General features: G+C 52.1%; 1 protein-coding gene across 5 annotated transcripts in view; it reads left to right on the top strand.

Annotated features, from left to right (window-relative positions):
* LOC119223090 (receptor tyrosine-protein kinase erbB-4-like) overlaps window positions 1-12,720 on the top strand; it is a 116,010-nt gene extending 103,290 nt beyond the window's left edge. For 2 of the 5 annotated variants that reach the window (XM_062561441.1, XM_062561440.1), the window contains exons 21-27: window positions 2,422-2,583; window positions 4,159-4,234; window positions 4,398-4,544; window positions 6,226-6,323; window positions 6,420-6,590; window positions 7,840-8,134; window positions 8,974-12,720. In XM_062561441.1, coding sequence (XP_062417425.1) covers window positions 2,422-2,583; window positions 4,159-4,234; window positions 4,398-4,544; window positions 6,226-6,323; window positions 6,420-6,590; window positions 7,840-8,134; window positions 8,974-9,767 — 1,743 coding nt within the window. In that variant the 3' untranslated portion in view covers window positions 9,768-12,720. The remainder of the gene's footprint in view (window positions 1-2,421; window positions 2,584-4,158; window positions 4,235-4,397; window positions 4,545-6,225; window positions 6,324-6,419; window positions 6,591-7,839; window positions 8,135-8,973) is intronic. The other 3 variants (XM_062561444.1, XM_062561442.1, XM_062561443.1) reach the window with 3 other exon arrangements.
* Window positions 12,721-13,221: the final 501 nt, after the last annotated feature.

Below are 13,221 nucleotides of genomic sequence, written 5' to 3'. Positions count from 1 at the left end.
TCAGGAGCACTAATATACATCTAACTTGGCGTTTCGGCTGCGGCTTCTGGAGCCGACGAGCTGTCTCACAAAAAGTAACGTTTCTGCTCCAATACCTTGAGAGATTGGCTCTTTTATGGCTACAAGTTCCGAGCGAATGTAATCAGGCGCCTTTGAAATCTTTGCGTGTTCGCCACCGCCCGCTTTTTCCTTTTGCCAGTGACCTGCCCCGAGGGGCCCGATGTCGCAATTTCACCGGCCGCCGCCCCCCCTTCCCCCCCCCCCCCCGATGTCACAGCCTTCGAGACGCAGACGAGGGCTTTCGGCAGGTACTTAAAGGCTCCTGCGTGAACCTTAGGAGCAGATTGTTGGTCCCGATCCAACCTGCAGACCTTGGAAATGAACTTGAGCGTACGTTAGGGCCGCGCCGCGTGCGTACCGATTTTTTCATTTTTCACCTGGTCGTGTTGCTCAGGTGCTTCAGGTTCTCAGCATTGCTTTGTTCTTGTCAGGGAACTAAAGGAGACTCGGCGAGATGCAATTTCCGCCTGTTTTTGTGCGTAAACAAACACTTCATCTTGGCAAAAGAGGTCAGTTGTAAACATATACTTTGAACTCTTGGAGGGTGCATGGCTACAATTGTAGGTCCCTCACTGAGGCAGAAGGCTTTGAAATAATAGTAATAATGGCTTAGAGAGAGAGAGCCAAAAGGGAACTTGCCTCCCAGGCAGGTACTTTACACTTTCACCCACCATTCATTTGCGTTGTTGTTGCAATTTGCAGTTAGCGTCTTTTTGTGCTGGATTTTGCACAAATAATTCATTAGGTGACCGACGCACATTCATTTCAGGAATAAACCGAAGCCTGCAGGCAATCAGGGAAGCTCCGCCAGAGATGACAGGGGCTGTCTCTCTCCCTGTCGTCAAAGCCCCACAAAAAGGAAGGACAGTGATGTTGTTTACCAGAGTTGGCAGGTTTAATTACTCCCCCCCTACAAGCTCCTGTATTCTGCACTATATACAACCCACCTGACCACAAATTATCCAATTCCACTTCCATTTCCAAAGCCTCCGAGGAGTGTAACACTTAAGGGGTGTTAAATCAGCCCGCCCCACACCTCCTCCGCTGGGACCCGCGTGTTTACCTCCAGCCGAAAAAGGAATCGGCTCACATCCCCCCCCCCCCATTCCCCCTGTCAGAGCGACGGCCTCCCCTCATTGTGCTGTCACTTTAAGCCGAAGTGTATTAATGAGCCGTGCGGGCCATTGATTCCTAATTCCTCTCGACGTTGACATTGGGGATAAATATGGCGTCTTCGGGCTTATTGTAATCAGCGCGGCTATCGATCGGCTGCCCGCGCCCCACGCAAGTAATCTATTTTAAATACACTTTCAATCAAGGGGGGGGGTTGTTTGGGGTCTTGTCCCGGTGCTTTGGCGAGGACAAATGCACCGGCAGGCGGGGGGGGGGGGGGGGGGGTGTAAGGGTTAAGCGTCCCCCCCCAACTGGTGCATGAAAGGGCGAGCGAGAGACGCGCAGGGACGGACTGACAGATGGAAATATGGCGCCGCGCTCAGTGGAGGGTGTCCCGCTTCGACGTGTGCGCGCGTGGACGCCGTCCCCCGGCCCGCCCGGTAGGATGATGGATGAGGGCTCGGGGGCCGGCGGCGGGCCAGACGTCGGCGCTATCGATTTGTCCTCACATTCGTCTGGGAGGAGGCCACGATGTGTTCCCTCGCACACACACACACACACACAGCATTTCAAGCGGGCCGCCGTTTCTCTGGTTTTTTGAATTCTCCATAGTCTGCCGAGCACAGTGACATGGAGGTGTTTTCTTTATCGACCCGCCTGCAAAGTGGCGTCCGCTTGTTTAACTCCCGGAGCGCCTCAGTCCCCCCCCCCCCAGGTTTTGTCCAGGTCAGAGCGCGCGAGTCGGGGGGGGGGGGGGCAGCTCTGCGATCGAGGCTTTTGTTTGCGCCCCCACCGGGGCCCGCTCTGCTCGTTTGGCGTTCATAATCAACGGTAACAAATTGCAGGGGCATTCGACGTTCTCCGTGTGCAGCCATCTTGAAAATGGGCCCCAATTGCAGTTGTACGATCTGCAATCGGTGCAGTCATATGGGGGCGGGGGGGGTGGGTGGGGAGAGAAATGCACCGCCGCGAGATGTCCTCTCACCCGCATCTATATTTAATCATGTCACCTGGAAAATGATGCCTTTTGAATTTCCTACAATATGCTGTATTTCCACATGTCGATATAAAAGAGGTTTGATGAAAGATTTCATGATGGCAGTTGTGGCAATATATCTCTGCGAGGGGGCTGACATTTACCTCATCGACGATCTGGCACTGCACCAATCTCGGAGTGAGCGATGATTGACGGCTCCGCGAGGAAGATTCCTAGTCATCTGACCTTCTCGCGCTCTCTCTTTCTTCCAGGGGATGATGTACCTGGAGGAGAGGAGGCTGGTCCACAGGGACCTGGCGGCCCGGAACGTGCTGGTGAAGTCGCCCAATCACATCAAGATCACCGACTTCGGCCTGGCGCGGCTGCTGGACGCCGACGAGAAGGAGTACAACGCAGACGGGGGCAAGGTTGGTGTAAGTGGAGGCGTGAGCATGTCTGTGTTTGCACTGCTTACCCAAAGGAGAAAGGAGAGCTTGCAGAAGAAGAAAAAAAAAAAGGTTAGCATCATTTGTAAATTAAAAAAAAAAGTTGTTGCTGGTGAGCAGGTTGTCAGGTCTTCAAGGCCATAGGCGTGTGTGTGTCTCTGAGTGTGTGTGTGTATTTAGGAGAAAAAGATGGTAGGATTATGGAGCAAAATAAATAATCAGAATTCAAAGGGGTGACCTGAACCTTATCTGGCACACCGCCCTGCACGTTGGCATGTTCCATCGCATAGTTTGCCCCACGGCTTTGTGCATTTCGGAAGAATGTCCCAATCCACCTACTCAGCCGGCCGACATACATATGCATTTTAATTCATTTGGTTAATAGTGATGGATACAATATTGTTTCTTTGATTTGTATTCTTTTATCCTCAACATTTATTTGTCTACTGTTTATCCTTTCTTGCACACAAACTGAAGAGCTTGCCTACACTTTGCCAGTGTATTCTTCTACTCTTTGTCACACCGCGTCTGAGCTGCTTCAGAGAACATGAAACTTGGCTGCATTTAAACCTCATTGAGGGGGCTAATATGATAAAACACAATAACAATTTGGCTGCAACTTACCAGATGTTATCCAGCTGCGATGTTTTGTTGTTTTAGAGAAAAAAAACAAATAGGAACGAGAGAAACATCTGACATTTTTTTTATGTTTCACTTTTTCCAACCAACCATCTGGATGTTTTGAATTTTAAGTGGCGTGGAGCGACATCATTACCAATTGAAGAGCCGAGAAACTCTTTCTGGCCGGGCCTCGTGAACTTCGTTTCAACAGTATACAATTTAGAAGCACTTCATCCAAATGAATAATGCAGCCACAGCTTCCAATCAGTTTGTTTTGTTTGGGGACCGAGACCACATTAATCAGAAGCCCCTTCTCCTTCTCTCACTTGAGACGCGCTATGCAAATTGTCCTGATCAACTCGCCTTACTTAATTGGCTTGTTCAGCAGGAGGCCCGCGAGGCAGACGCTGTCACCGCCGGGCAAATGAAAAATAAACCACTTCCTTAAACGGGACCGTCTCGGTGTAATGCGGCCCGCTCGAGTGCGTGCGCGGGCATTCGCCGCGGCCCTGATGAACGAGCGCCGTAAAGACAGATGATGGGGAGGAACCAAACGGGGATGAAGGCCCCCCCCCCCCCCCCCTCCTGAAGAGCAAACGTGCGTGTCGGGCTCACGGCGTGGAAGCAGCGGGAGCGTGTTCCAAACGTTCCGCTAAAGGCCAGACGACTGGTGTCCTTCTCACCAACGGCGACGGCTTCAGTTTGAGGCGATTGGCCAATGCGACCTCATTCTGTGCCTCAAAATGAAGCTAACCCGTCGCACTTAGGTGATAATGAGCAGAGTGTGGCTGAGGGCACTGTCTATATATCCCGATACCTCTCAGACACTGGATTAAAAAAACGAGGCAGCTTTTGGGCAAAATAGCTTCAGTGTGGAGATGTTCCACTCGAGTGTACTGGGTGTAAAGCTCTGTGATTCAGTGGGTGTCCCTCTCTCCTCAGATGCCCATTAAATGGATGGCTCTGGAATGCATCCACTACAGGAAGTTCACCCATCAGAGTGACGTGTGGAGCTATGGTGGGTGCTACGTGTCCTTCATCAGTGTGTGTGTGTGTGTGTCTGTGTGCGACCAAACAAGTCCTGAAATCCTCCGTCCTTCTGTTTGCATATTGTCGCCGCCTTTATCTTTCTGCTCATCTTGTTCTCTGGCTCTTTGTCTCACCCCCCCCCCATCCTCCAGGAGTGACCATCTGGGAGCTGATGACCTTCGGAGGAAAGCCGTACGACGGCATCCCCACGCGAGAAATCCCAGACATCCTGGAGAAGGGGGAGCGCCTGCCCCAGCCGCCCATCTGCACCATAGATGTCTACATGGTCATGGTCAAATGTGAGCAGACACGCGTGCACTCACACACTCACACACACACACACACACACACACACTCCCGAACCAGACGTGTTTGGCAAATGTATAGGGAACAGAGCTGTTGTCATCGTAGATCTCTCTCTCTCTCTCTCTCTCTCTTGAAATGACCAGATTAAACTATTAGAGATCTGGAAAATCTAAATATTATTAGCATTAATGGTATAAAAATGAATCATTAGCACTGCTCATTGTTTAAAGAAATTGTCCACAAACCCTGCAAACACTCCCTGGGGTATTAAAGGGAACTATCTTCAAGTTGTACTTCTGCAGAATTTGACCATAAAACGTAGTCATCAGTGAAATGGAAAGCGGTCGTCCCCTCGTCCCACATATCACACACTCCCTCAGCTCCAGGTGACGGTGTTAAAAGGTCGGGGTAAACGTCAGCTTATTTTCAAATGGCTTTCCAACGCAACTTGAGGTGTCACGGACGAGCCGTCGTTTGAATCAAAGCGTCCGGGTCTTCGATATGCTCCCCGTGAGGCGCCGCCGGGAGCTCCGGGACTCAAAGAGAGGGGGGGCAACGCGCAGAGAGTCGAAATGAAGCGAAGGGCAAGTCGTCCGCAGGGCACGGGGCGCGAATGAGACGCCGGCTTCCGGCCCGCGGCGTGCGCCACGCACCCTGCGTCCATGCCACGCGCCATCCGCACCAGCGCGGCGCCCCAAAAGGCCTCGGTTCTCTTGAACAAATTCTTTTGCTCTAATTTTGCATCTGTGCTATGAATATCCTCCCAAAGGCCACGCGTGTTGAAAGAGGATGATGTGATCCAGCTTGGAGCTTGGTATCAAAACTCGGGTCCCATGACAAAAGAAATCCCGTCCGCTGCAAAATGTCATGAGGTTTAATTCTTGTTCCAAATGAGAAAAACGACTTCCAGTGGCTTTTGACACCACAGAAGCAACCCTGAAAGCCCTGGAGCCATTTATCCTAATGACAAAGCCAACGGTTCCCCTCCGGAGGACAAGAGTCATTTGTGTGCTTCTAAAAATGTCTAGACAATAACGTTGTAAATGCTGAGGTCAAAGAGGTTCCGCTTGGGCACGGCCCTCCCATTTATTAGTAAAAGAATTGTTATATTCTCCCACCGCTGTCTGGTTAAACTCAACGTAAAGCCGCGGAGCTTCTCCTCTCCTGCTTTTTACACGTTGACCGAGAGCCGCTCGGCCCCCGATGGGGGTCAAATGGAGTTTGATTGCTGGAGTAATCGCAGCTCACTTAGGTAATGTCCGTAAATAAAAATAAATTAAAAGGAAATGAAAGCGGGTTCCACTCCGCCACGGATCCGTGGAACCTCCCTCCCGGACTGCCGCAGGCACCGAGTCCCGACTTTAGCCTCTGCTGTGGAATATGTAAACGCTGACACTGGAGTCGGCTGCTGCGTTGCAGTCTAATCCGAGCTAGGGAAGCAGTCACCTCACCAGGAGGGCATCTCCGGAGGCCCTCGGGGAGGGGAGACGCGATCTCCTCCGCCCTCACAGCTGCCCTTGAGCGGAGCCCTTAGAATGGATGAGGAAAAGCCACCAAAAAAAACCCCATCTACCATTGTTTTCATTTCTGTTCCATCTCTATCAGCTTACAGCTTACTCTCTTTGAGTGTTTTCTTTTTAAAGACCTCCTCTGCTCCATCACCTCGTCCCGCAGGCTGGATGATCGACGCGGACAGCAGGCCGAAGTTCAAGGAGCTGGCGGCTGAGTTCTGCAGAATGGCCCGGGACCCCCAGCGCTACCTGGTCATCCAGGTGGGTTCTCCTCCACGAGCCTCCCCTGTCGGAGCGCTGGAGGCCTTTAAATCACCCCGAGGAGGACACACATTTCTTACATTGCGCCTCTTTCAGGGAGATGACCGCATGAAGCTGCCCAGCCCCAATGACAGCAAGTTCTTCCAGAGCCTTCTGGAGGAGGAGGACCTGAATGACTTGATGGATGCTGACGAGTACCTGGTGCCTCGGGGCTTCAACGCGGCCCCTCCGTCGTACACCACCAGGCCTCGCGTCGACTCCAACCGAGTAAGCCGTCAGCACACGAAAACATCAGTTTTTCATCATACGGAATATTTGAATTTCTCTCTGGTAGGGCCGTGCTGTATCGTACCGGTGTCACGCCACAACGAACGACGTTGCTCTTCGGCAGGCGGCAGAATTTATTTTCACACGTCATCAAAGAGCGAATGAAGAACACACAACAAACGCCCTTTAACACAATTGTGACACATTTCTAACACTAATAATTGTACATTTATAAAAAATTACCCCGCCGGACTGCATCCTGAGTACAGCTCACAACAAGAAGTAGAACATGGAAAATAATCCGACCTAAGTTACGTTAGGTCAGAACAGATTCATTGCAAAGTCTGTCGAGCCGCTGGTATTTCCTCTGGTAGCATCACTAGCAGCCACCACAAGCTAACACGCTAACGAGCTAACGCGCTAACCTGCCGGCCAGCTGCGAGCAGCAAACATCTGTCGTCCTTTCCGGGGTCAATGAATGAACGTGTTTACTTGAGAAAACCACTCAGGGTGCCGCGCGTTCAAGGTTGACGCCCCGAAACTCCCTCGATTTTAGCGGTCAGAACGCAGCCCGGTGCAGGCGGTCATCTAATCTGGGCTCATTGGCTCTCGAGCTCGGACACTTGAAGAGAGGAGCGGATAATGACTGGCTTTGAAGCCTGGATGAACGGAGGAGTTTCGGAGGAGGGGGGGGAGTTGAAGAACGTGAGAGTAGGTGGACGCTTAAAAACCTCAGGACATTCTGTTGTTTTTTTTTCGCTTTTCGTGATTGCTGCTGCTGCAGAGCTGGCGAGAGCGCCGAGGAGTAGGCCCGGGTTAAACAGCCTGCGGCGAGCCAACAGCGCACCTCGAGAAGCCCTCTGCTTCAGATGTCATGTTTTGTATATCCTTGTGGGTTCTTTTGTTCTTTTTAAGGTTCAGGTGTTTGGATCGCAGCTTTACCTTCGCTGCCCTTCACAGTCCCTTAAGGCACATGACTATTCTGTCAGAACTTTCTTGGAGAATTATACTCGCAGCAGGCAGCTGCACTGGTTAAAAAACTGTGCGATAGTTGGCGTTAAACTTAAACTCAAATGTTAGAATTCGCCTCTGGTTCAACTGAACTGTTGACATCTTTAGTTTAGTTTCGGCTCCTTTGTCACCAAATAGTTGCAGAGTGTCATACAAAAGTTTCCCAAAGTTGTTTTGAATGGAGAAACTACAGTTAGCTAGCAGTTTGTCCTGTTTGTACTCTTTGCCTCCGAACCAGTTTGGCTATCGAGATGGTGGCCCGAACCCAGTGGAGGGCTCGGCGCCGGGGGCCCAAGCCTCCGTCGTGAACCCGGAGGCCGCGGGGGGAACCGGGCCGGCCCTGGAGGACCAGCGCTGCAACGGGAGCCTGCATCAGAAGAGCCAGGGCCCGGCCGGAGGAGGAGAGGACAGCGGGGGCCAAAGGTACAGCGCCGACCCCACCATCTTCCTGGGGGAGAGGGCGCCCAGAGGGGACACCGACGAGGACGGATACATGACGTCCACGAAGGACAAGAGCTCCTCAGGTACTCAAGGTGAAATAGAAACAAAGATGTATTTTATTTACAAAGCACAAAGAGAGGAGGATGGAAAACTTTCTGGAGTTTGGCAAGTCATTGTTCTGATGATGCATGTTGGGTGTTGTATTGTACTGTAACTAAAAAGAATTCACCCCGTTATATTCATTTCTCACCTATCTGTGAAACACAAGTGACACATTGCAATAGAAATATGAATGAATGGAATTTGAGCAAGTGCACCGTGTACAGAGCGCACTTCACACTGCATCTCGCTCACGGAGTAAATGTGCTTCTGAGTAGCCGTCGTTTCGCCTGTTTTATTTCATTCCATTGATTCAAATTGCTTCCCAGTTTCCTTGAGCGGTGAATTCTATCTACTACAGAGTCATGTTTGCCTTTGATCATAATTCGGCTCTCGCGCTGCCGTCTTTGATTTTTGAGCAGCTCAAAAATATAACAAAGCCCGCAGCAAAATGCATCTGATGCAATGTCAAGGAGCGCAAGAGTGGGCAAAATCAATAGTTTTCACGCCCCACTATTATAGCGCTTGGAAGCAGCAAAGAGGGGTCATTTGCTGGCATTTTCACCCCTGGCAGATGGAGTATCCAGTGCCAAAGAACTGCTGGCATGTTGCCCATCTGGTCCTCAGTGGCTGCCATTATCGCCATTATCATTTCCATCTTCTCGGCTCATTAGCGAGTGATAACTTTCTCCTGCTCTCCTTCAATTTCTGTTCCTTTCGTTTGTTCTTCTCTTAATTTGATATCTGTAGATCTTTTCTTTGTCTTATTCTAAACACCCTGTCTCTCTCCCTCTCTCTTGTTCCTCCCTTTCCTGTCTGATCCGTGCCTCAGAATACCTGAACCCCATCGAGGAGAACCCGTTCGTCTCGCGGCGTAAGAACGGCGAGGTGCACGCCTTGGACAACCCCGGCTACCACAGCACGCCCAACAGCCAGCCCAAAGGAGAGGACGAGTACATCAACGAGCCGCTGTACCTCAACACCTTCCACAGCCCCGTGGACCTGAGCCTAGAAGCCCTGAGGAGAAACGGCCTGCCGCTGCCCACCCAGCCCCCTTCTTGCATCGCTCCCATCGGCTCCCACCTCCCGCTCGCCATCCAGACCGGCCTGCCCCACTACCCCCTCGCCGCTGGTCAGCCCTCTCCGTCTGGCATGCCGTGCCACCACGGCCCGCCGGCCCACGTCGTGCACGGCCACCACGCCGTCAAGCCGCCGGGGCACGCCGGCCTTCCCGGCGGCCAGAGCCAAGCGCAAGGCTGCCAGCCGGGGGCCCCGCCCGCCATCGGGCACGGCAGCCTGCCGGCTTACCAGATCCACGCCGCCGCGCACCCCGCCAGCCTGCTCAAGCACGGGCTGACGACGGGCAAAGTCAGCGGCAAAAAGCTGAAGGTGACCTTTGACAATCCAGAATACTGGCAGCACAGCTTGCCTCCCAAGCCGTCGAACCCGGCGGCCCCCGAGGGCGCCCAGGGCGGCTCCGCCAACGCCAAGCTCTTCTACAAGCAGAACGGACACGCGCGGGCGCCGGCCGCGGCCGACAACCCAGAATACCTGTCTGAGTTTTCCCTCAAAGCCGGCGCCGTCTTGCCGCCTCCGCCTTACCGGCAGCGGAACACTGTGGTCTAAATCGTTCCACTTGATAAAACGTTCCTCTATCTGCTCCGCCCCATCGCCACCCCCCACCCGCCTCGTCCCCTCTGCCCTGCGACCCGAGACACCCTCCCCGGTTCCACACAGAGGCGAGCGGCCACGACCAGAGCCCCCGAACTCTTTGCGAACAGCGGGCCAGCTGCTGCAGAACCCAGACCCCCCCCCCACCCCCACCCCTTCACCGCGTCCCACCCCCGTCCATCTCCGTCCTGTAGATAGAGACTGCGCTCCAAGGTCACAGAACGGGAAGGCTGAGCGGGGCACTTTGACCCCCCATGGCCTCCAACCGGATGCTCTCGGGCTCCGGGGGGGCCGACTGTAGGGACAGCGGCGGATTTGCTGACCTTGTGGACTGAGGCCAAACGACACACAATGTACAACGTGAAGATAAAAGGGCCGCGATGGTTCAGTCAAGACTTAAAGGACGAAGCGCCGAGAGCCGATGAGTTAAATTCAGTCCTGTTGCCTATAGGATTTAAACCGTTTCTTCTCTACTACTCCGTCAGATATGTGAAACTCATCTACTGTTGCTGTGGTACTGTGATGATCAAACCTACAGTGTGCTATAGTTCAACTCACAAGGAAACTCTTGTTTTTGACTGGCTGCTGTCTGCAAAAACAGCCTTTTCTCCAAGCCGAAGGGGATTAGGGGAAAGAAACACTGAAAACTATTTTATAAGCCCTGGCTGCAGTGCTGAAAAGGTGGACTTTAATTCACTGGTCTCCCCATTCAGACCGCGAGGCTCACTTGAAAGGGTGAAGCAGCTGAACTAAAAATGGTGATTATAGACACAGAGAGCGAACAGATTCTACAGAGAGGGGAGGGGAAGTCGGCGCTCCACCCTCCTAATGAAGACCTGGAGGAAGGAGCGAGACAGAAGAAGAACCACGCTGCTATGCGCGTGGCCTGTGGGGAAAGGCGTCAGGGAGTCGGGATCCTTTCTGATTTTGCCACTAGTTCTCATCGAGTTACAGCTCCTGGGCTGGACGCCGCTCGTCACCACAGCGGCAGATGGCGCCGCTGCCTCGGCTCGTCACGGGTGGCACCTCCGGCAGCTTCAGTCGGCATCAAAATGCTCGATATTCAGCGGGACCTCATTATACTCATCAACTCGCCCGACGAGCATCGCTTCGACCCTCAGTGCCGACGCCTGAAGAGCACTGCTGGTCCAGCCCGGGGGGGGGGGGACCTGTGGGTGGGAGAACACCGTCCCGCGTGCCAGAGATGGAGAATGAAAAGCCGTAATGATGGTTTGCCCCCCCCCCGCGGCCCCGTTCCACATCTCAGTTTAATCAATATGAGCAAAATCTTGTCGTTTCTCAACCCTTTTAAAAGTCTTGCTGTCCACCCATAACCCCTTGTTAATGTCATGTAATTATTTAGTCATCTGCCCGGGCTTTTTTCTTATCGCTGGTATTTATTTAGCGTGTTTCAACGTCCGCCTCTGAGATGTCTGTCCTCCCCCGCGGAGCGCGCTTGATGTGTGAAGGGAAGTGTTCCACTTCTGAGAGCAAACGTCAGACAGAGTTTGCGAAGAAAGGCTTTTTAGGTTCTACTGACCACATTCAAGAATGTCCTTGTTTTGGCTTCAAACCGTATTCATAGTGCTGCTTTGATGATGTCATGATTATTTGATGAAGAAATATTTTGTAGTCCCTTTTGGAGCTCTGATTCAACAGACTAGAAAAAGCATTTAATATCACTATGAAAGATTCATTGGGCTTTTCATGGAAGCGCCTGGAAAAATCTGTGCTTCGGGGTGGAGGGAAGAGAAGCAAAGAGGCTCGAAAAAAATATGTGTTTGAACCCAGACCGGATAACACGAAGCGCTGGCGAGGCGAGCGGCCTCGAATGTTCTCGAGAGCACTTCAGAGGATCGAAGACACTCGGCGGCCGCTTTTAATTCGACCTCCTCGAGGGTTCGTTGTCGCCTCGGCGACCTTTGTTCCTCCCTTCCCTTCCGAGCGGCACAATTTGTTCTCTTTTGGGCGAAAGCAATCACTTTGCCTCTCTCTCCGCTGGCTAATGTCTCGTCTCAGATATTCGGCCTTCGGCGTCGGACGTTGTTCGCGGCTGCAAACACTCAAGAACGTTTCAGGCTGATCACTGATCATTTCTTCTTCGTTTCCAGCGCGTCGTGTTCGCTCCCCGCCACGAGTCGCCGTGTTGTACTCGAGTGAATCCTTCGATGTTCCCTCCCACCATAAAAGGCTGCAGTAGAGTCTAGTGTCTAGTACAATATCGCCTTGCATGGTACCCAACGTGTTTTACTGCCCCCCCACCCCCCTTTGAATCTCTACGTTGGTGACAGTATTATATTCTATTTCCTTTGTTGGAGAACCTTTTTGTTTATACTGAATTGTGTTTTTTTTATGGGATATTTTTGTGTACACTACCCTATATAGTCTTTTATTGTCGGGTCGTTTTCCATATAAGGTTGTTTATCTCCGAGGGAGAAAAAAAACGAACCTTCTGTATCGCTTCCCACTATTTTGTTGTTTGTTGTCGTTCGCATCTAAATTGCACAAAACATCGCTTTCGTTTTGGATTATCGGATCAGTACAAATGTACAGAATCTTTGGGGTTTCCTCCAAAACGTCTATAAAACACACTTCAACAACAAATGTGAATAGTATTTTTATAAAGCCCCCAAATGGCCCACGTGGTGAATTTGTACATAAGGAGGTCGACGCTGTGGATTTATATGGTCTGTTTTTTTTTCCTCCCGCCTCCGACAGGTTGTACAAAAGGAGCCGTACATATTTGCTTCATGTGAGTGGACCGTTTGACTAATGGGACTCCAAAAAAGTGCTTGTTGACCCCCCCTCATGTGAAGACCCTCCAGAGTGGCCGTCCTCGTGTGATGTTTCAGTTTAAAAGCGGTGATAGAGGGTCGTGGGGAGGTAAAGGGTGGGAGGGGGGGGGGGGGGGGGGGTCGTCTCTGTTTTGCTTCCCCCTCCCTCCCACTAGCTGACGAACACCTCCTGTCACCTCCCCGTCCTCTCCGCAGTCTGCCGTTGGTTTTGCATGCTCTCAGAGACGGAGACACGTAGTAGAGAGGAGGCCCGCGTTAGCCTCCCCCCCCCCCCCCCCCCCCTCTCGTCCAAGACCCCGAGTTATTTCAAACCATACCCAAAGCTTTATATCATAGAAATACCGTTCCTCATGTTTGTTACATGAATCTGTCAAAAGTATATTTTTAATTTAATATAAATAAAGATTGATTCAATATCTGTTGCCGTGGTTTGGTGATGCTTGGCTTGTGCTGGTTGAATGTTGTGTAAATGAGCTCCATCGGGTTCTGCGTCTTGGGGGGGGGGGGGGGGGCCTGAACCCGAGGGGCTCCGAAGGGGGGGCGCGCTTGTTTCGACCCAACGCAGACATCGCAGAAGCTGTGCGCACTTTGATGCTCAAAGGGACTTGCAGATG

This window comes from Pungitius pungitius, chromosome 3, assembly GCF_949316345.1.
Source record: "Pungitius pungitius chromosome 3, fPunPun2.1, whole genome shotgun sequence".
In the NCBI taxonomy this organism is placed as follows: Eukaryota; Metazoa; Chordata; class Actinopteri; order Perciformes; family Gasterosteidae; genus Pungitius; species Pungitius pungitius.
Note: the sequence above shows the minus strand (reverse complement) of the source record. Positions and strands in the feature narration are given on the sequence as shown.